The following is a 19,309-nucleotide window of genomic DNA, read 5'->3' as shown; positions in this document are numbered from 1 at the left end:
AGTGGTGCTGTGGACAAGAAGGGTCTGAGTTGACTCTACTTTCTCTGGAAGCTCAGGTCTTTCAATGCTTTCTACCAGTCTGTTGTAGTGAGTGTCTTGTACTTTGCTGTGGTTTGTTGGTGGAGTAGTACCAGCAAAAAAAGACATTAGAAGGATCAATAAACTGATTATGAACATTTTGGAGCCCATGCATGGTCTTAGTCTCTTTTTAAGGCCAATCTTAAGTTTCTATCACAAGATCCAAGATGGCAGCGCTGGTGTGGAGCAGCTCACGGCTCCTCCCTTTCAGTGTTCATTTTTTTGCATTTCATTTTTATTTGTTTGAACTCACATGCAACAATCAACGTGATATAGGACACGCAATAACAATATTGATGCTGCTATTCTTGAAAAACAACTTCTGCAATACACTTTTACCACTGCTGCTACAAAACCATACACATTTTATGTTTATTTTCAATATTTCTTGAGTATTAGTATTTAACCTTGGCTTGTAAATCTTTGTAAATAATAGAATCTTCGCACCATTGTATGTACTTGAAAGTTTCGTTGTGCAATGTATAATGACAATAAAGGCCATTTTATTTTATTCTATTATAAAAGTCAGATTCATTCTAAGTGGTATTGCTTATGATTAATCAAAGTTGGCACACAATTTTGTTTGTTTTGTTGGTTGTGTCAGCTGTGTTGGTCGAATCCTGACTTTTATTAACGATATCAGAAGAAAATTAGATAATTACATGCAGCTTTTACTTAAACACAACTCGTGCATAGTACAGAGCTCTGATCGGTTCAAAAAGCTACTGCCGACCCACATAGGACCCAGCAGAATGTTAACGGGTTAACGTGTTCATTATCTAAGGCGTGAGCTCATCTAACAGGTTGAAGCTGTTTCCTGTCAGACAACGCCGAGGGCTGAAAAAGCCCTCAGCGCCTTCTGTGACGTCATCACCATGAGCCGAACGTGTTTGTTCTTAGGGCTCATCCACACACACACACACACACACGCACGCACACAGTTTAGTTGAGCCGCCCGGATCCTTTGTGCTGTCGACGGTGAATCGGTTGAATCGCAGTTTTTTTTTTTTTTTTATGGGCCGCGGTTAGACGCGTTTTTTTTCTTCTGTCAGCATGGAGTCAAACGAGGCCGGCGAGGAGAGGACGGGCTCCATGTCGGCGGCGCAGAGGAGAGCCGAGATCCGGAGGAGAAAGCTGCTCCAGAATTCAGAGGAGCGCATGAACAGGATCGTGGGCTACACCAAAACCGACGCAGAAAATAACGGTAAAAAAATGCAGCGCAGCCCACCCGCTTGTTAAGCCATAATATTATGACCACCTTCCTGATGTTGTGCAGGTTTCCCCTTGCGCCTCCAAAACAGTTGTGACTCATCAGAGAATGGACCCGGGCCTTCTGAGGATGACTGGTAACAGGATGTAGTTAGTGGGGGGGATTATGGGTTAAGGGGGCTCTCATCCTACAGACACTTGATCAGTTTGGGATCCAGTGAATTTCAGGTTTTTTTAGTTGTTCTTAAAGCCTTTTTTTTGGTGTGTTTGCCTGTTTCATCAACCCATACAAGCTGATTTTGCACAATGAATGAATGAGTCAGTGTCTTTATTCAAAATCCAGAATAAATGAAGTTTTAAAAAAAAAAATCTACAAGGGATTTCATTTTTAAATGACCTAATACTTCTATTTTCCCTGATCTTCTCCTCAACAGGAGCCTCCCGCCGCAACACAGAACCCCGTTTCCACCTCGACCTCGACAGGACGGAGCCGTGGTCGTCGTCCGCGTCCTCCCCGCGGCCCTCCCCCTTCCTGCCGGAGGCCTCTGGGCTCGGCAGCCGCTCCCACAGCGCCACCCCGGAGAGGAGGGGCTCGCCCCTGCCGGACTGCAGCGAGCCCCACGGGGCGTCCCTGGAGGACGACCTCGGGGTAGGGCTCCGGCAGAGGCCCCGCGGGGAGCGGGCGCCGGACGACATCGGCGGGTCCCCGCGCCGAGGCCTCCAGAAGTACCTGTCCCGCTTCGACGACGCCATGAAGCTCCGGGGCCAGCTGGCCAGCGAGAAGCCGGCCGAGGACGGGGGCTCTGACGTGGAGGAGCTGGACCCCTTCAGGATCTTCAGGCTCATCGGCAGCGTCCTCCTCGCCGTTTTTGTCAGGGTTTTTGTCTGCAAATATCTGGTGAGCTGCTGTCATTCATGTGCTCGCTATAAATTACAGGACATTGTGTTAATGTCTAGCTGATGTGACTCTCTCTTTCTTTTTTCCTAGTCAATATTCGCTCCATTTCTGACCCTCGAGCTCGCCTACATGGGATTGTCCAAATACTTTCCAAAGGTGAGTTGCACGAGACCATGATTAATGATGTGTGTCCCCAATCAGCCACAACATTATAACCAGTGATGGTGTGATGTGCCTCCAGGTAGAGAAGAAGACCAAGACCACTGTGCTAACGGCCGCCCTGCTGCTCTCCGGGATCCCCGCCGAGGTCATCAACCGCTCCATGGACACCTACAGGAGGATGGGCGACGTCTTCGCCGACCTCTGCCTCTACTTCTTCACCTTCATCCTGTCGCACGAGATCCTGCTGCTCGTTGGCTCAGAGACTCCCTGAGGGGGCGCGGCTCCTCCTCCTCCTCCTGCTTCTTCTCCTTCTTCTTCTTCTTCTTTATGTCCCCTCCCCCTGTCTCCCATAGCGACAAGGCATGCTCTCTTGCGCCCTCCGGTGCGTGTTTGTTGTCTGGAAAACGAATCCCCGCCGCCTTTTACGATCGTGGTCGCGGACGAGTCGTCGTCGTCAATGCAGCAGCTCAGGATTCCCACTAAGCTTCACACGGTCCTGTGGTAGTTGCAGGCCTCTAGGTTGTCTTCGAAGGGAAGCAGGCAAACAGAAAGATGGTTCATGCTTACTTTTCTTGCGTGTGACGAATGTGCAGGCATTAATCGCGCCCAGGTCATCGTCGCTCTCGACGTATTTAACACTGGAGTCTGTTCAGGGGCCGGGTGGCGTCTCTGAAACTGGCATCTGACTTTGGTTCCTCCCGCAAAATGGCTTCTTTTAAATGACATGATTTTACAAATGGAAGTAAATCTTCCAGTGTCATGACATGTTTGAGACGTCTCATGGGGGGGGGGGGGGAGAGCAGCAGTCTCGAAAGATTTTGTTTTAAACAAACGTCCGTTAAGTCTCTGTCTTTGGCAGAATGAAGGGACCGAGTGTCTGTGGAGACGCTTGTTAGTGATGAGACACTGACGGTCTCGACTGTTTTTGTTCCACGTGATGCCGCGTGTAGGCAACACTGACTACGTTTACTTGGTGAATATTACTTTAGACTGACTGAAATCATTTTTGATAAGAGATTCTAATTTAACTGTTTACGTAAAACGTGTTAACGCGCCTTAAAACATTTCGGCTTTAAATTTAAATCAAATCGGACGGACGCTTCTCAAAATAAGATCGCCCCCCTTAACCCTAATGACAACATTGATTTCTTTCAACAGAAGAAGAAGAAGACTAAAACACTTTCTCAGCACATCTGACATCGTTCATCCTTTTAAAAGCTTCTCTAAAGGCCTCGTTGTGTTTCCATATTTCTGTTTGCTCAAACATGAGCGGAAATAATGGATTCACTTCACCCGGAGACGAATAATTAGATCAAGTGTTTACATGGCCGCTAGTCACTAATACACCGATCAGTTACGCAAAGCAGTCGTGACTCATCAGAAAACGGACATGGGCCTTCTGAGATGATGAGAAGATGTTATTAGTGGGGGCCTTTGGGTCCTATGTGTTGAGGGGAGGGGCCTCTGTTCACCATCCCACAGATACTAGATCAGTTTGGGATCGAGTGGGATTTTAATGTTGTGGCTGATCTGAGTGTTTTTCTGTTGGACAGATGAGGAATGTAAACTGCATCACTCCTCTCAGACATGTCTGATCCAATTTGAGGTTACATGAGATGTTTTCGTCCTGATTAGTTTATTTTTCTGGAAGAAAATACAGCAACCGTCTGTTTTAACAACCCCTGCAATTACCTCTTCTCGCCAGAGGGGTCGCCAGATCGAACAAAACGGAGATGTTTCGATGTGGCTTCTTTAACTGAAATACAGCGGTTCTGAGACATTTCTGCTCCCCTGTAGCTATACCCGAGGGGGAATGTTAGCAAAATAAATAAATAAATAAAAATATTTAGCTTCTGTTACGCATTTTTTTAAATGTACATTTTCAGAGTTTGTGTGGAATCAAAAATGTTACGTGTTGTGAATCAGTTTGCAGACCAGCTCGATAATTCATATGGACATAAGCGATATTAATTCCTGAAAGATAAATGCATTGATGAGAGTAATCGTCGCCCAGCCCAAAGTCATATTCTCAGCCGACGGGTAAAAAAAAAAAAAAAAGAAACGACAGAGCTCCTCCGCAGCCGTCTTAACTGCTGTTAAAACCAAATCTGAAAAATTAGACAGGCCTGGGCTGTGTTAAGCAGTGTTGTGACCGGTGGATTCTCAGTTCATGCCATGAAATTAAACTTTACATTAGAACACTGATGATCATTCAGGGTGAAACTTGCTCGTCAGAAATCATTTCATTTAGAGTACCCTTCTTAAAATGAGTTACTAAATGGTTGGCTTATGGTTGACGGTGCTTGACTACTTTATGCAGCGCACAGAGTTGAAAGTGACAGAAACAGGTGGTTTTCCTTTCCTCCCATCGCGCCGATTGACTGCAACACAGGGACCTTGGCCGCCATGCCACAAATAGTCACCGTCATTGAAAACACTCGGGAGCATTTGGTTTCACGTTTCTGATTTAAATCCTTTTATTAATTACTTTGTGAGCGATGAGAGAGAAGGAAAGTAACTATGGGAGTGGTCGGCCACTGATGGTCTAATAGTAAAGGGGACAGTATTGTGGTTATGCTGGCTGCTAAATATGTACACACACAAAAAAAAAAAACTGTGACGAAGAGCTTTGAACACTGTCTCAACATCTTCGACAAAAGGTTGCACAGACACCGCGTCCACATCTGTGGACGAATGACACATTTACATTGATTGCCTCAAACCGAGCTTCTTCTTCTTCTTCTTTTTTGGGCTTCAGTAAACTGTGGTTTACATACTCGGGCCTTCCAGCCTTCCGTTAAGATTATAAAGATGAGAAACACTTTTTGAAGATGCTGATCGTTTGCTTCCTTCAGACGAACTTTCTAGAACAACAGTCGGGCTTGTTTTCGAATCGTTTTGTGTTCTTGCAGCAGCAGCAGCAGCAGCGCTTTAAAGGGTCCACCTACAACACGAACAAACTTTTAAACCAGAAGGTGTGTTCATTCTGCAAGCGCTTCAAATGTCAGTGAGCTTCGTGCATGATGGGAATGTTCTGGGTTTTCTCTGGAAAGCAGCGTTTTTTTTCGTGAGGCAGATTGTGTGCGAGTTCGCTTGTGTAGAGTAATTCTGGTGACGCTTTACTTCGTTCGAGCCTCATTCCTTCCTACACACTTCTTGTATTTCTTCTGCGGTTCATAATTTAATTGTTATCCAAATTAATTTATTAATGTGAATGTCCTTTTTTTTTTTTGTTCTCATGTACATGAATCGGTGTGATTTATCCCGAGACTTGTCTGACCTACTTGATTGTTTTTGATAAACATACATTTACAGGTAAAAATGAAAAAACTGTTTTTAATGGCTCTTACAGTATCTTGTATACGTGAACTTCAGTAACAAATTAAGTGTTGACATGATGTCTGCTTCAAACTAAGAATAATCGGACAATATCATACCAAATAAATACTACTTGTGTGACGTTAAAAATCTCTGTTTCTCTCTGTTGGTTGGTGACATCATTTTCAGGTCATACTTATTAAATACTAAAAAAATTATTTGACACTATTACTCATTAATAACTTATTGGTGACTGGTTCTAGTGTTGGTATGCCTTAGGCTCCACAAGGATCTCTTGAAAGAGGAAGAAATACAATCTCAGAATGGGATTTGCAATAATTTAGCATTAGTATTTTACATTTTTAAACAGTTTGATATCAAATTTATAGATTTTGACTATTATGACCCACCTTTTTTGTATTATTATTGTTATTTATAATTGATGAATAGTAATAGCTTCATGAATAGAAGCACATACCTTCGCAAATGAAAAGCTAATAAATAAATGATGAAAGCGCATTAAAAAAACTGAGAGCTGTGTAACAAGTAAATATAGATTTAGTAAACTTAGACAGGCTTTAATGAGTGTACTCAGGCCCTTCTTGTACATAACATCGCTCTTCAAGATCCTTTTTGTTGAGCTTATTTTTTTTTTGTGGAGTCGCCCTTCTGACCTCCCACCGCGGGGTGGCGCACTGCCTCTTATCCCCGCCTACAAGTTGGTGACTTTAACGGTCGCAGGTTGTTTACGTCAGAGATCAACGACACAAACAACCGTACGACGCACAAGACTCGTTGCAATCTGTGACCCAATTTCATTTTTATTTAAACTTAACGTCGTGAAATCACAATGGGACGTGAGTCGAGGTATGTCCACGTTGTTTATTTTACCGCCGTTTCACTGTGACTGGCTACATTTATGTACAAACTCTCTGCGTTGCTATTGCTAACGTTAGCATGCTAGCTGCAGAGGATGTCAACGCGCGTGAACCAAAAGTTGAGCTCGTGCAGTTGTGGGGAAAGAATTGAACAATTTAAACCCTTTAAAAATCAGTCACTCAACTTTTTCTGCGGGAGGTTTGTCAGCTTGTTTTGTCGTTTTTTCCCCCCAGACATTACAGGAAACGGTCCGCGTCTCGGGGGCGGTCAGGCAGCCGATCAAAGAGTCGGTCCCCGGACAAACGATCCAAGAAAGACGACCGAGACCGAAGCAGGAGAGAGAGATCACGGAGCCGGGACCGCCGCAGGTCCCGGTCCAGAGACAGGAAGCGAGCCAGGTTTGTGTTCGTTGTTGTTTTGTGTTTGCAAAAAGTTAAATGGATGCTGTTTACCTTTACCAACTGTATGATGATTAAAGCTTTATCTTAAGTTCAGGTGGATTCAGCCTTAATTTTAAGTTTAACAAACTGATCAGTTCCCTCAACCTTGAAAGTGCAAATCACAGTAATGCAATTGCATGTTTTTTTAGTTGTTTTAGTCTCAACTAAACTAAACTTTATTTATATATCACTTTACAAAACAGCCACGAGACAAAATGCTCTACTTGGGTACAATAAGACCATAAGACATAAAACAAACTATTAAAACATAAACATATAACAATAAAAATAATAAAAAATATAATAAAAAGCGCTAAAAGCACCAAACAAGGTCAGATTCTCATGCTGGATTGAACGCCAACGAATAAAAATTTGTTTTAGGAACCATCGGTGAGGGGACTTGTCTGATGTGCAGTGGTAGATTGTTCCACAGTTTAGGAGCAGCAACACAAAATGCTCTGTCCCCTCTGAGCTTCCGCTTGGACCTCGGTGCCTCCAGGAGCAGCTGATCAGCTGACCTGAGACACCGAGCAGAAGTGTAGGGATGGAAAAGCTCTGACAGGTAAGGAGGGGCGAGACCATTCAAAGATTTAAAGTGAAATAAAAGAGTCTTAAAATGGATCCTAAAGTGCACAGGCAGCAAGTGGAGAGAGGCCAGAACACGGTTTACGTGCTCTTTCTTATGTGTCCTGGTTAAGAGACGAGCTGCTGCATTCTGGACCTATTGGAGAAGCCATATCCATGGTTCTGGTCATGTGATTACAGTCGGGATGGTGAGATGAGCTTCTCCCTCTCGCCGTTTACGCTTCAAATGTGGTTTGTTCGTTTTGCTGCACAGGCGCACCAGGAGCAGAGAGAGGAGGAGATCCAGAAGTCGAGACAGGAGGAGATCTGGCAGCAGAACCCGAGCACGGAGGTCCCGATCGGCCAGTCCCAGCAAGAGCAGGAAAACAGATGAAAAGTAAGATTTTTTTAGTACATAATTGACAGCTCTGGTATCAAAAACCCCAGGAATGTATTTTGTTCCCCAAGCTTGGGGTAACGTTTATACAGAGGCATGGGTGCTTAGTTCATTTTTAAAAAGTACAAACGGATCAATAGTTAAAAGCAGGTTTCAATACAAAGCTTTGCAGATTTAATCAAAATCAAGATGAACACTTTTATTGCTTTACTTGATCTGATCGCTTTCATTTTTGTCATTTTTTTCTGTCTTCCCTACAGGCCAAAGAGCAAAGAGAAAGACGTTCTCGATGCTTTATCCGAGAAGAAAAAGGTTAAAGAGGAGAAAGAAGATGAAAAGGTTGAGGACGTAAGTTCGCTTCTGTCTTTCCGTGCCTCTGAAAAGAGGTTTAAATTATCTCACTGTGAAGTTGCCTTTGCTTGGTTTTGAATTTCACCACATGGCAGAACGATAACAGTATTTCTTTGATCTTTTGTGTGAATGCAGCAAGATTTTGACCAGAACAAGCTGGAGGAAGAGATGAGGAAGAGGAAGGAGCGAGTGGAGAAGTGGAGGGAGGAGCAGAGGAAGAAAGCCATCGAAAACATCGGCGAGATCAAGAAGGAACTGGAGGAGATGAAGCAGGGCAAGAAATGGAGTCTGGAGGATGATGACGGTGAGGAAGCACTGTTTGATAAATACGTCTTGTTGTCTTTAATAACTCACAATAATTATTTCTCCTCACAAGTTATTTGCAGTAAAAATGTTACCTTCGCTCCTTAACTATATGCGACTCTTCATTTCAGACGATGACGACGAGGGTTCAGCCCTGATGGAGGGAGACGATGACGAAGATGGGGATGCAAAGGGGGAAAAGAAAGATAAAGATATGAAGGAAGAGAAGAAAGAGGAGGAGGAGAAGGAGGCTGCCATGGATCTGCAGGCCGAGGAAGACGACGTGGATCCTCTGGACGCTTACATGGAGGAGGTCAAACAGGAGGTGAAGAAATTCAACATGGGAGCCATGAAAGGAAATGATAAGGTGAGCGAATCACTTCAAATTCTGTTCGGTTCATGAATATTTTGGCTACTGTTTGTCTTATGTTGCCCGGTGATATTCATGTTTTTTTCATCTTGAACAGAAAGGAGCGATGACAGTAACCAAAGTGGTGACAGTAGTCAAAACCAAAAAAGGAATTCACACTCACAAGAAGAAGGGTGAGCTGATGGAGAATGACCAGGACGCCATGGAGGTACGTTTTTAATACTGGAGGAAACATGTTCATTATCTTTCTCCTTGATCCCGTGGGATCATCTGCTCAAATGTGACCGTTGTGTTTTACAGTATTCGTCAGAGGAGGAGGAGGTGGATCTGCAGACGGCTCTGACGGGCTTCCAGACCAAACAGAGGAAGGTCCTGGAGCCTGTCGACCACGGGAAAATCCAGTACGAACCGTACCGCAAAAACTTCTATGTGGAGGTGCCTGAGTTGGCCAGGATGACGGTAGAAGGTCAGTGAACATGGCGCAGTTTAAGAGTTTTTAATACAATAACTGCGAGGGGTGGGAAAAAATATTGCGATATGGCAATATATCGCGATATTTTTTCTCCCGATACGATATCGATTTTGAATGTATTAATTAGAGATGGATAGGTACATTAGCCGATACCCGATACATATACATATATATCTATATTTCTTTCCCTGGCAAGATTTACAGACAGGCGCATCCAAAGTCAGCCCCGTGCTTCTTGAGACGCTGCAGTCCCGTGCAGCCCATACATTGCCCCTCCCCCACCGACAGAGTGCATGCAGCTGGAAGCTGGAAAATGCTTGTACTCATAGACATGTCAAGTACCCCTAAAAATAAGAGCGGAGAAAACATTTTTCCTTTTGGATATTTTTATTTAGAAGATACAGTTACCAAACCAAGATCTATTTACTTTATCCCTTGTTACCAACACATTACATTCATTAGAGTTCATTGTTAAGCAGGAGTTTGCTAACAGATTAAATGTCATTCTAATTTCGCCATCTAACAAATCTTATGTTCTTGTCTTGTTTAATGAGCACAGAAGTGAATGCGTACAGGCTGGAGCTGGAAGGCATCATAGTCAAGGGGAAGGGCTGTCCCAAACCCATCAAGACCTGGGTGCAGTGCGGGGTATCGATGAAGATCCTCAACGCTATGAAGAAGTGAGTCTGACTGATGGCGTGATATTTGGCTGTTTAGTAATTATCAGCAATGTTTATTTGACCAGACCTTGATCACCATTATTTGTATTGACAATGAAGGCCTGCTCCCAGTTAATCTTTTCTTTATATGTACTCAGGCATAGCTACGAGAAGCCCACGCCCATCCAGGCCCAGGCCATCCCCGCCATCATGTCGGGTCGGGACCTAATCGGCATCGCTAAGACCGGCAGCGGCAAAACCATCGCTTTCCTTCTGCCCATGTTCCGACACATCATGGACCAGAGGCCCCTGGAGGAGTCTGAGGGACCCATATGTAAGGAATCAGTTTACACATCACACAAGCTTTGATCTTTAAAAGACATTGTGAGAATCAGTGAAGGTGGTTTTGCCTAATACTTGGTGGTGATGATAATAATATTCTTTGTTGTCACAGCGGTAATCATGACTCCAACCAGAGAGCTGGCTCTGCAGATCACAAAGGAGTGCAAGAAGTTCTCTAAATCGCTGGGACTCAGGGTGGTGTGTGTTTACGGAGGAACGGGTATCAGCGAGCAGGTAAACATGGATTCGTTTTGCCTGATCACTGCAATTCCTGACAGGTTTGATTGAGAGTTGTAGCAGAGCAAACTATAAATATTGCACAAGAATGCGTTAATAAGCCATGAAATTATGACCAATAACAGATGGCACAAATAACACTTATTTATTCATGTGGGTTCCTCATAAATTAGTGATGAAAGGTGCTATACATTGGTTTGTTTTTCTTTTGATTATTTAACAATTTCTAGTTATTTTTACACTTTTTAAAAAAAAAAAATGGCGGAAAAACATTATTAAATGGGTATTGAACATAATAATTGATAAGTTTGTTGCTGTTGTAGATCGCTGAGCTGAAGAGAGGAGCTGAGATCATCGTGTGCACGCCGGGAAGAATGATTGACATGTTGGGGGCCAACAGCGGTGAGTTCATACACCTCCTCTCTTCTTTATTCTAGTGGTTTATTAATATTGATGAGAGGTTTTTCGGTTGGGGCTGAACGACTGGTCGCTTTTGGAACGGCACAAAGGATGCATTTAAAAAAAATAACTCAAATTGAGTACGGGATGTACGTGAAGGGGGAAAAAAAGACATTTGAAGAAATTAAGGTTTGACTTGTATATTGCAAAGTAGATATTTTTTTTCCCCAAATCGTTCAGCCCTGCTTTTGACACCTTTTCAATGACTTTGCATGGATGAAATGTTGCAGTAGGGTTGGGCGGTATGACCAAAATGTATATTATGGTATTTCTCTAAATTCTGGCGGTATCACAGTATATTACGGTATTTTTTTTTTCTTTTTTCATGCATAATCACATGTTCACAAAATTTTCTACTGGTTGAGAGAGGAATTAATGCAGTAGATTGACTAAGGATGGACTATTTTATTGTTACGATGTGTAAATATTGTAGAATAATCCCACATTAGTTGTAAAAGTGGTTTGCATGGCCCCGTGTTAGCGCTGCCTGCTGATGTGCGAATCCGTGGACATTTAAAAAACATGAAAAAAAATACGTAAATAAATAAACGTTCTCAAGATGTAATGATGAAACAGGCACAGATATGTTTCATGCATTTTAACATATTCATTCATATTTAAGCTGCTATGTCTGTAATGTCAGTAGCAGCGTGACCGGCTACCGTAATAATTATAGTCTGTGCGCAACATTTTTTTTTCGCATTCATAAAAAGCTGAACTTGTGGACACTTTCAGGGACCGTTTTAACGTCGGGGGGACAGGTCATCCAAAACGGGAGCTGTCCCCAGAAATCATGGACGTCTGGTCACCCGAAAAGAAAAAGACATGGCTCCTTTTTTCTTTTTTTTTTGACGGTATATTAAATATTCATGTCGTAACGGTAAAAAATACCAGTATTCAGTGTGAACCCGTCTACCTCCCAGCCCTATTGTTGCACTATGATCACGTACATCATGAACCAAATCAGTACCACTTACTAAACTGTCGACATTATTTGACCACCTCGGGGATCGGTCATATCTACCAGACAGTGAGTGATGTGTTACCTGAAGATCGGGGGCAAGTGCAGGTAGGTGGACCTGGTGCTGCCTCCACGGTTCCTCGACATCCAAGCCGGGAATGATCACAGCGATTGATTAACTGTAACGTGTGTTGGTTAGAATCTGTCATTAAAGAATACCTGTTCAACCAGGGATCTGTACTGTTGCTTCTTCAGGCAAAGCTCAAAGCTTCCGCATATAATGCCTTCCTAACGATGTGTTAATCACATTAATTACTCTTCATTTGTAGGTTTTGTAGAATAAATCTAACTGATTGAGCCTCTACTGAGCTGTGACTTATGAATAAACATGTCTATAAAATGGCTGTTGTATTTTGCTGATGCTTATGCGTTTTTCTTGAGACGTGACGTCTAGTGGGAGGGTTTTATTGTTTCCACACATGCGAGGTAATCTGTAATATGTTTCCCTTGTAGGTGAAAAGGCCAGATAATGCTTGCTGGGGCTCCCTCTCTCTTGTATTGTATCTTGAGGCTGTTTTCTGACTTTTACAGGTCCCTCATGCCCCTGAGATGGTACGCAAGACCAGAGACGAGCAAAGAAATAAACAGTCTTAAGATAATAATAATAATAATGATAATAATAAAACCCTGGCCACTAGTTAGGATGCTTTAATAATTTTGCCTTGTTAAGTGACTAAAATGAGCTTTTATGTGTTTGTTAGATTAGTTTCATGTGTTTTAAAGATGCGTATTAAGGCTCGGTTTGGTCTGAACGTGAACTGATTTCCTCTTGCTCCTCTTCCTCTGTGTTTAGGTCGGGTAACGAACCTGCGCAGAGTAACGTACGTGGTGTTGGATGAAGCAGACAGAATGTTTGACATGGGCTTCGAGCCACAGGTGCGTGCTACCCAAGAACGTATCACATGATTATGCACACAGTTTCTTGACAACTTGTTTGTCAGATTCAGAATAGAAGCGGAAACAGATTCAAATGTGTGGGTCATACACCAGTCAGCCACAACATTATGACCGGTGGTAAATGTGACAGGAGATGTAAATATCATCGACCATCTTGGGACAATTTAAGGTTCTGCTGGGAAACTTTTGGACCTGGCATTCATTCATGTGGACTTAGACATGTAGCAGCCACCTAGACCAGAGCAGACCAGGCGCCCCCACTCCATAGCAATGACACTACATGATGACAAAAATGGTTTTGGAATAACTCAAAAAAAAGAAGACATGAAGAACAGCGCAAGGTGTTGACCAGGCCTCCAAATTCACTAGATTGCAAAGTATCTTTGGGATGATCCACAGAGTCCCCTCCCGTCAACCCATAGGACCCAAAGCCCAAAGATTTTCATCTTGGGACAAAAATCTGACGTTCTGCCTCCTCACCAAGGTGATGCGCATCGTTGACAACGTGCGTCCCGACCGCCAGACGGTCATGTTCTCCGCCACGTTTCCCAGAGCCATGGAGGCTCTGGCTCGTAGGATCCTGGCGAAACCCATCGAGGTCCAGGTGGGAGGTCGCAGTGTCGTCTGCTCGGACGTGGAGCAGCATGTGGTAAATCATTTGTGTCTTTCTAACTAAAAAAAAAAAAAGATTCTGTCTTGCTAGCAGTAGATTACTAAAGTCATGCTTTGCACCTTTTGCATTTTTCTCTCTGTAGCTCGTCATCGATGAGGACAAGAAGTTCCTGAAGCTGCTGGAGATTTTGGGTCACTACCAGGAGAAGGGATCTGTTATCATTTTCGTGGACAAGCAGGAGCATGCGGACGGGCTGCTCAAAGACCTGATGAAAGCCTCGTACCCCTGCATGTCTTTACACGGAGGTACCAGGTCACCTTTTAATTGTGGACACCCAACTTGTATGAGCTTGTCTCAATTGTAGTACTGCAAAAAAAAAATGTAGAAAACAGGGAAACTAACGTGGATCCTCAGAGGGAACAGTTCTGGCTTTCTAATATCTGTCTGTATTGTATCTGTCCCCTGTCTGTTCTTACACGTCTTCCCGTCCTGTCGTCCTCTTAGGGATCGATCAGTACGACAGAGACAGCATCATCAACGATTTTAAGAACGGAGCGTGTCGCCTGATGGTGGCCACGTCTGTGGCAGCCAGAGGCCTGGACGTCAAGCAGCTGATCCTGGTGGTCAACTACAACTGTCCCAACCACTACGAGGACTACGTCCACAGGGCGGGACGCACGGGCAGAGCAGGCAACAAGGTGGGTCACTTACAAGGAAGCTCAAAGACAGAAAGGCAAAGTAGAAATTCACAGAAGTGAATTTATGTTGTGTGTGTTTTAGTGCTTATTCTTAATCCTGTGTGATTACTAGAAACACTGTTAGAGCCTTGAGACATCTGCTGTTCTCTGTGACGTCCCCTCAGGGTTACGCCTACACCTTCATCACAGAGGATCAGGTTCGATACGCCGGCGACATCATCAAGGCTCTGGAGCTGTCCGGCTCGCCTGTCCCACCAGAACTGGAGCAGCTTTGGGCTTCGTTCAAAGACCAACAGAAAGCGGTAAAATAAAGCTGCAGCCTTTTTAACAGATTTATCATCATCTTCTTAATTTATTGTGTTTAAAACTATTTCAGTTAGTTAGTTATTAAATTACTCTTACATAATGCTGAGGTTATTTTTATCTATGTAGCGCAATTAAAACATCAGACGTTGGCAAATGTGCTGAATAAGTGCAAGAGCAAAATGAAGAAGGCACAGAACTACACAAATAAAATAAATAAAAGAAAAATCTACACAAATGCAATAAATAAGCAGAAAAAAATACAGAATAAAATAAATTAAAGGGTAAAAAATACAGGATAAAAAAAACAATCAGTATTTTTTTTATTTGTTCTCTTCATTTAATTTATTTATTATTTTATAGGGTGGTTATTGGGATTGGAGGGAGGCTATAGGTGGGTGTGGTGCTCACACATGGGGGGGATTCCAGTGGGATATGGGCCCTTGTATATTCATTCATTCATTCGAAACTGAATACAATGCATATACGCCTGTAAAAATAAGATGAAACCGCTCAACATGAGTTAAAAGCACAAGAATAGAAACGTGTTTTTAATAATGACTTAAAGGTCACCAAGGTCTGGGCGGATCTTACGCTTTGTGGTAAAACTGTTCCATAATTTCACAGCAACCACCGCAAAGGCTCGGCCTCTTTTAGTCTTGAGTCTGGACTTTGGGACTCTCAGTAGTAGCTCGTCAGTGGAAATCCTCCGTTTTCTAGTTGGAGTGCGAATACAGATTAATTCAGCTACGTACCGAGGACCCAGACTGTTTAAGATCTTAAAAACAAACATTAAAATCTTTAAAATCAATCCTGAAATGAACAGGAAGTCACCGGTGTTATATTTTGCACATCATTACCTACAAATAATGACTCACGGAGAAAGAAACAAAAGTTGCATGTATTGTGCTCATTAAATCTGCTTTTTTTTCTCCATACAGGAAGGTAAAACCATTAAAAGCAGCAGTGGCTTCTCAGGAAAAGGCTTCAAGTTTGACGAGACCGAGCACGCCCTGGCCAACGAGAGGAAGAAGCTGCAGAAAGCTGCTCTGGGACTGCAGGACTCTGATGATGAGGATGGAGCCCTGGACGTGAGTAACCCTCTCATTTCACTTTTTATATTACACAGATATATATTTATATTTTTAAATACGTATTACACTGGATTATCGGATATTTATGTCGGCATATTAGTGGTACTGTTGGTCATTTCTGGATGTGCAAACATTCCCCCACCCCTCTTCAGATTGAGGAGCAAATCGAAAGCATGTTCAACTCCAAGAAGAGGGTGAAGGATCTCTCTGCTCCCGGGGCGGCAGCGGGTCAAGCTGGAACTGTTGCCTCTACTGCAGCTGCCCCAGGAGGACTGCCGGGCATCGGGCCTACGTCTGCTGGAAACATCCAGAAGCTGGAGATGGCCAAAAGGCTGGCGCTCAAGATCAACGCCCAGAAGAACCTGGGTGCTGAGGCACAGGTACGTCGAGCTGTTTTGCACACATCTGTTTCCCTCCGAGGAGATTAAATCATCTGGTTCAGTTCGTAAAGAGTTATTTTTCACATGTGTTTTAACTTGTTTTTTTTAAAATACTGTCCCTTTCCTCCGTGCGCAGGACGTGATGCAGCAGGCCACCAACGCCATCCTGCGCGGCGGCACCATCATGACGCCGTCCGTGTCGGCCAAGACCATCGCCGAGCAGCTGGCGGAGAAGATCAATGCCAAACTGAACTACACCCCCGTGGAGAAGCTGGAGGAGGAGCGGCAGGCGGCGGAACAGGCCGAGACCGTTAAGAGATACGAAGAGGAGCTGGAGATCAATGACTTTCCTCAGGTTAGCGGAGCAATAATATCGACTAGAACAGAGGACTTTAATGTTTTTCAGGCCAAGGATCCCCTACCCACTTTATGTGTTCTATATTCAACTCAGCCTAGTCCTGTTTGTAAATATACATTATTATTATCATCATTTTGTATTCAGTATTAAGCTTTTCAAGTAATATTTTTTATTTCAAACATGTGCAACAGTAAGTTTGTGTATATATAATTGACAGATCAAGCTTCAGCTTTAAACATAGCTACATTTAGTAGGGACGGTGACATTAGATATTCAATGCTATCTGTCTTCTTAAAAGTGAATCCAAACTTCAGATAATAATTTGTTTTATTTGTTTTCACTTACCTGGCTTATCAGCTACTATATCAGCAGCAGGTGGTTCTTCGCCGCCGGCATTTTGTTTTGTGGTTTGTGAGGTGTAGGGTTTCACTCCTGTGCTTGTGGACTTTTTTGTTCTAGCAAACAAAAGCAATCCACTTGGGCCTCAGTAGTTGGCCGACGGCCCATTGCGAGGAACCTGACAGAGTTAGCGTGTAGTATGTGTCCTTGTGATTGGCAGAGCAGGATAGGGGGCAGGTCCTACAGTGTAAAGGAGGTGTGCAGGAGCTCCTGCATCGCTGAATGAGTGAAGTGCGAACTGAAAGATGACGTCTTATGCCTCCATTTATCCCTTTCACTAAAATACGTTGGATTTAAGTTGACGTGTATTTAAAGATATTTAAATTGTGGGTTAGAATTTTAAAAATATATTTATAAAAAATGTCTAATCAACCAAAAATTTTGCAACTCGCCTGCAGTACCTCCACAGACGCCCTAGGGGTCACAGACCTATGAGCTAGAATATTTAGCAGGTTCTTCTTCTGTACTGAGCATAATTTTGAAATGTATTTTTTTGGGGGGCACAATTTCGACTGTCTTCATCCATTGGTAGAAAATGTAAACCAAGAATAAAAAAAAAAAATCTTATAAGATGTTCCATATTTTGCTCCTCCACAGACGGCCAGGTGGAAGGTGACGTCTAAAGAAGCTTTGCAGAGGATCGGTGAATACTCTGAAGCCGCCATCACCATCCGAGGAACCTACTTCCCTCCTGGCAAAGAGCCAAAGGAAGGAGAGCGCAAGATCTATCTGGCTATTGAGAGTATGTCTCCGCGAAATTCTTTTTTTTTTTCCCTCTTATTTAGGAATTTATATATTCAGAACTAGTGTAGTTGTTATCAGACATGTTTGGACCCTGTAGACACATCCTCTTCAGGATGGCGAGTCAAAAACGAGACGTGAACTTCACAGCCTGCTACGAAAATGTTCATGTTGCAGGACTAGTGCATGAACTGTAACCTAAAATCATAGGACGACTGTGCCCAGATAAACACAAAATGGCTCAATACTTAATCCACAGTTTGAAATCATTCTGAGCCTCGCGAGGTCAACGCTCACATTGAGCCCCGGCCTGTAAGACTTTTTGTGCGTCATGAAATTTATACTAAAAATAAACCTTAACGCTCTCTAATTTGGAAAGATCCTTGCATGGCCTCAGCCCTGAGAGCTCTGCCAGACGACAAAAATAAAGACATGCCTTCTGACTTCCACCGCGTTACAAGTGAATATGCACGTTTTGGGTCCTTGTGAGTATTTTGTCGTACGGCATGGCGGTGGCAGGATCAGGCTCCTGGTCAACATTTAGTCTTGGAGTCGTTTCAGTGACTCTTAGAAAAAGTATACGAATGAGAGCAGCTTTATTGGGAATTCAGCCGCTTGATAACGTATTAAATGCTTCTTTTTTAGCCCCTTTTTTTTTTTAAATTATGCAGTGAATGGCGCTGGTCTCAAAACTGTGGGGGAAATTATATTTTAATGAGGGAGAAATGTCACGGAGATTGTGGCGGGACATACTGTAAGGCAATAAGTGCCTCTTGTTACGCTTTGCAAAATACAACTCCACTCTTTCTTTTATCATTCTTTTAATCACCTCAGGGAAATGAAGTAATGCCTAATGAAGTGTCCTGTTTTCTGAGGGTTTAATACAGCTGAATATTAATGTTGTGCTTTTGTTTTTTTTTTTGTTTTTTTTTTTTTTTTCCGTAGGTGCAAATGAACTGGCTGTGCAGAAAGCCAAAACGGAGATTACACGGCTAATCAAGGAAGAGCTCATTAGATTAGTGAGTTTCTTGTTTTTTTTTCTCGCATACATCACAGGTGATTATTAAGCAAATACCACTAACGCGTAACACTTTACTTTTTCCTCTCTCTGCAGCAAAACTCATACCAGCCGACGAGCAAAGGCCGGTACAAGGTGTTGTAGAGGAGCAGCCGGGCGTCACCGGAGGCGGTTTCCATCCGTCAACAGACGCCGTCTCTGCGCTTTCACTTACGGAGTGGCCCAAGCATATTTTAGGCTATATTTTTTTTTTTGTCTCCTTCGTTTATTTGTCCTTCTGGTGATTTTATAATCCGCAAACCACAAAAAAAAAAAATAAATAAACGGCCTCCAAGACCCCCGGAGTCATCAGACGTGCACAAATCTACAACGAGCTGTCTGCAATATGTCTTTAGATATAAGACCCTTTTTCTTTAATGTTAAGTTGTTGTTGTTTTGTTGTTGTTTATTATTTTGGAGGGGGGGTTATGTACAAGCAACATACCAGCCATTGTCTTTTATGAAGAGGGGCTTAAATGAAAGATGCTTTTACTTTTCCTCCTAATAAAACAATGCGTTGCTAAGGAAATAACTGTGGATGTGTGTGGATTAACATGTCTGTTGGGATGCTGTGCGCTCGCACGGACTGCCACTGTTAATTATTCACAAG

The 19,309-nt window shown here is 43.1% G+C and overlaps 2 protein-coding genes across 2 annotated transcripts; both read left to right on the top strand.

Annotated features, from left to right (window-relative positions):
* The first annotated feature begins 973 nt into the window (after nucleotides 1-973).
* Nucleotides 974-5,815, top strand: camlg (calcium modulating ligand). Its single transcript, XM_047607470.1, has 4 exons — nucleotides 974-1,282; nucleotides 1,722-2,185; nucleotides 2,276-2,341; nucleotides 2,427-5,815. The coding sequence occupies exons 1-4, from the start codon at nucleotides 1,132-1,134 to the stop codon at nucleotides 2,616-2,618; spliced, it is 873 nt and encodes a 290-aa protein (XP_047463426.1). The 5' UTR covers nucleotides 974-1,131; the 3' UTR covers nucleotides 2,619-5,815.
* A 590-nt stretch (nucleotides 5,816-6,405) lies between these two features.
* Nucleotides 6,406-19,228, top strand: ddx46 (DEAD (Asp-Glu-Ala-Asp) box polypeptide 46). Its single transcript, XM_047606654.1, has 23 exons — nucleotides 6,406-6,532; nucleotides 6,778-6,942; nucleotides 7,823-7,945; nucleotides 8,206-8,293; nucleotides 8,432-8,600; nucleotides 8,731-8,966; nucleotides 9,067-9,177; nucleotides 9,270-9,435; nucleotides 10,001-10,121; nucleotides 10,259-10,434; nucleotides 10,555-10,676; nucleotides 11,003-11,081; nucleotides 12,953-13,035; nucleotides 13,541-13,705; nucleotides 13,812-13,974; nucleotides 14,174-14,367; nucleotides 14,532-14,669; nucleotides 15,612-15,761; nucleotides 15,917-16,144; nucleotides 16,281-16,499; nucleotides 17,499-17,643; nucleotides 18,588-18,661; nucleotides 18,757-19,228. Exons 1-23 carry the CDS (start codon nucleotides 6,516-6,518, stop codon nucleotides 18,802-18,804), a joined length of 3,180 nt encoding a protein of 1,059 aa, XP_047462610.1. The 5' UTR covers nucleotides 6,406-6,515; the 3' UTR covers nucleotides 18,805-19,228.
* Nucleotides 19,229-19,309: the final 81 nt, after the last annotated feature.

This window comes from Mugil cephalus, chromosome 15, assembly GCF_022458985.1.
Source record: "Mugil cephalus isolate CIBA_MC_2020 chromosome 15, CIBA_Mcephalus_1.1, whole genome shotgun sequence".
NCBI classification, from domain to species: domain Eukaryota; kingdom Metazoa; phylum Chordata; class Actinopteri; order Mugiliformes; family Mugilidae; genus Mugil; species Mugil cephalus.
This window is presented reverse-complemented; position numbering and strand designations above follow the sequence as displayed.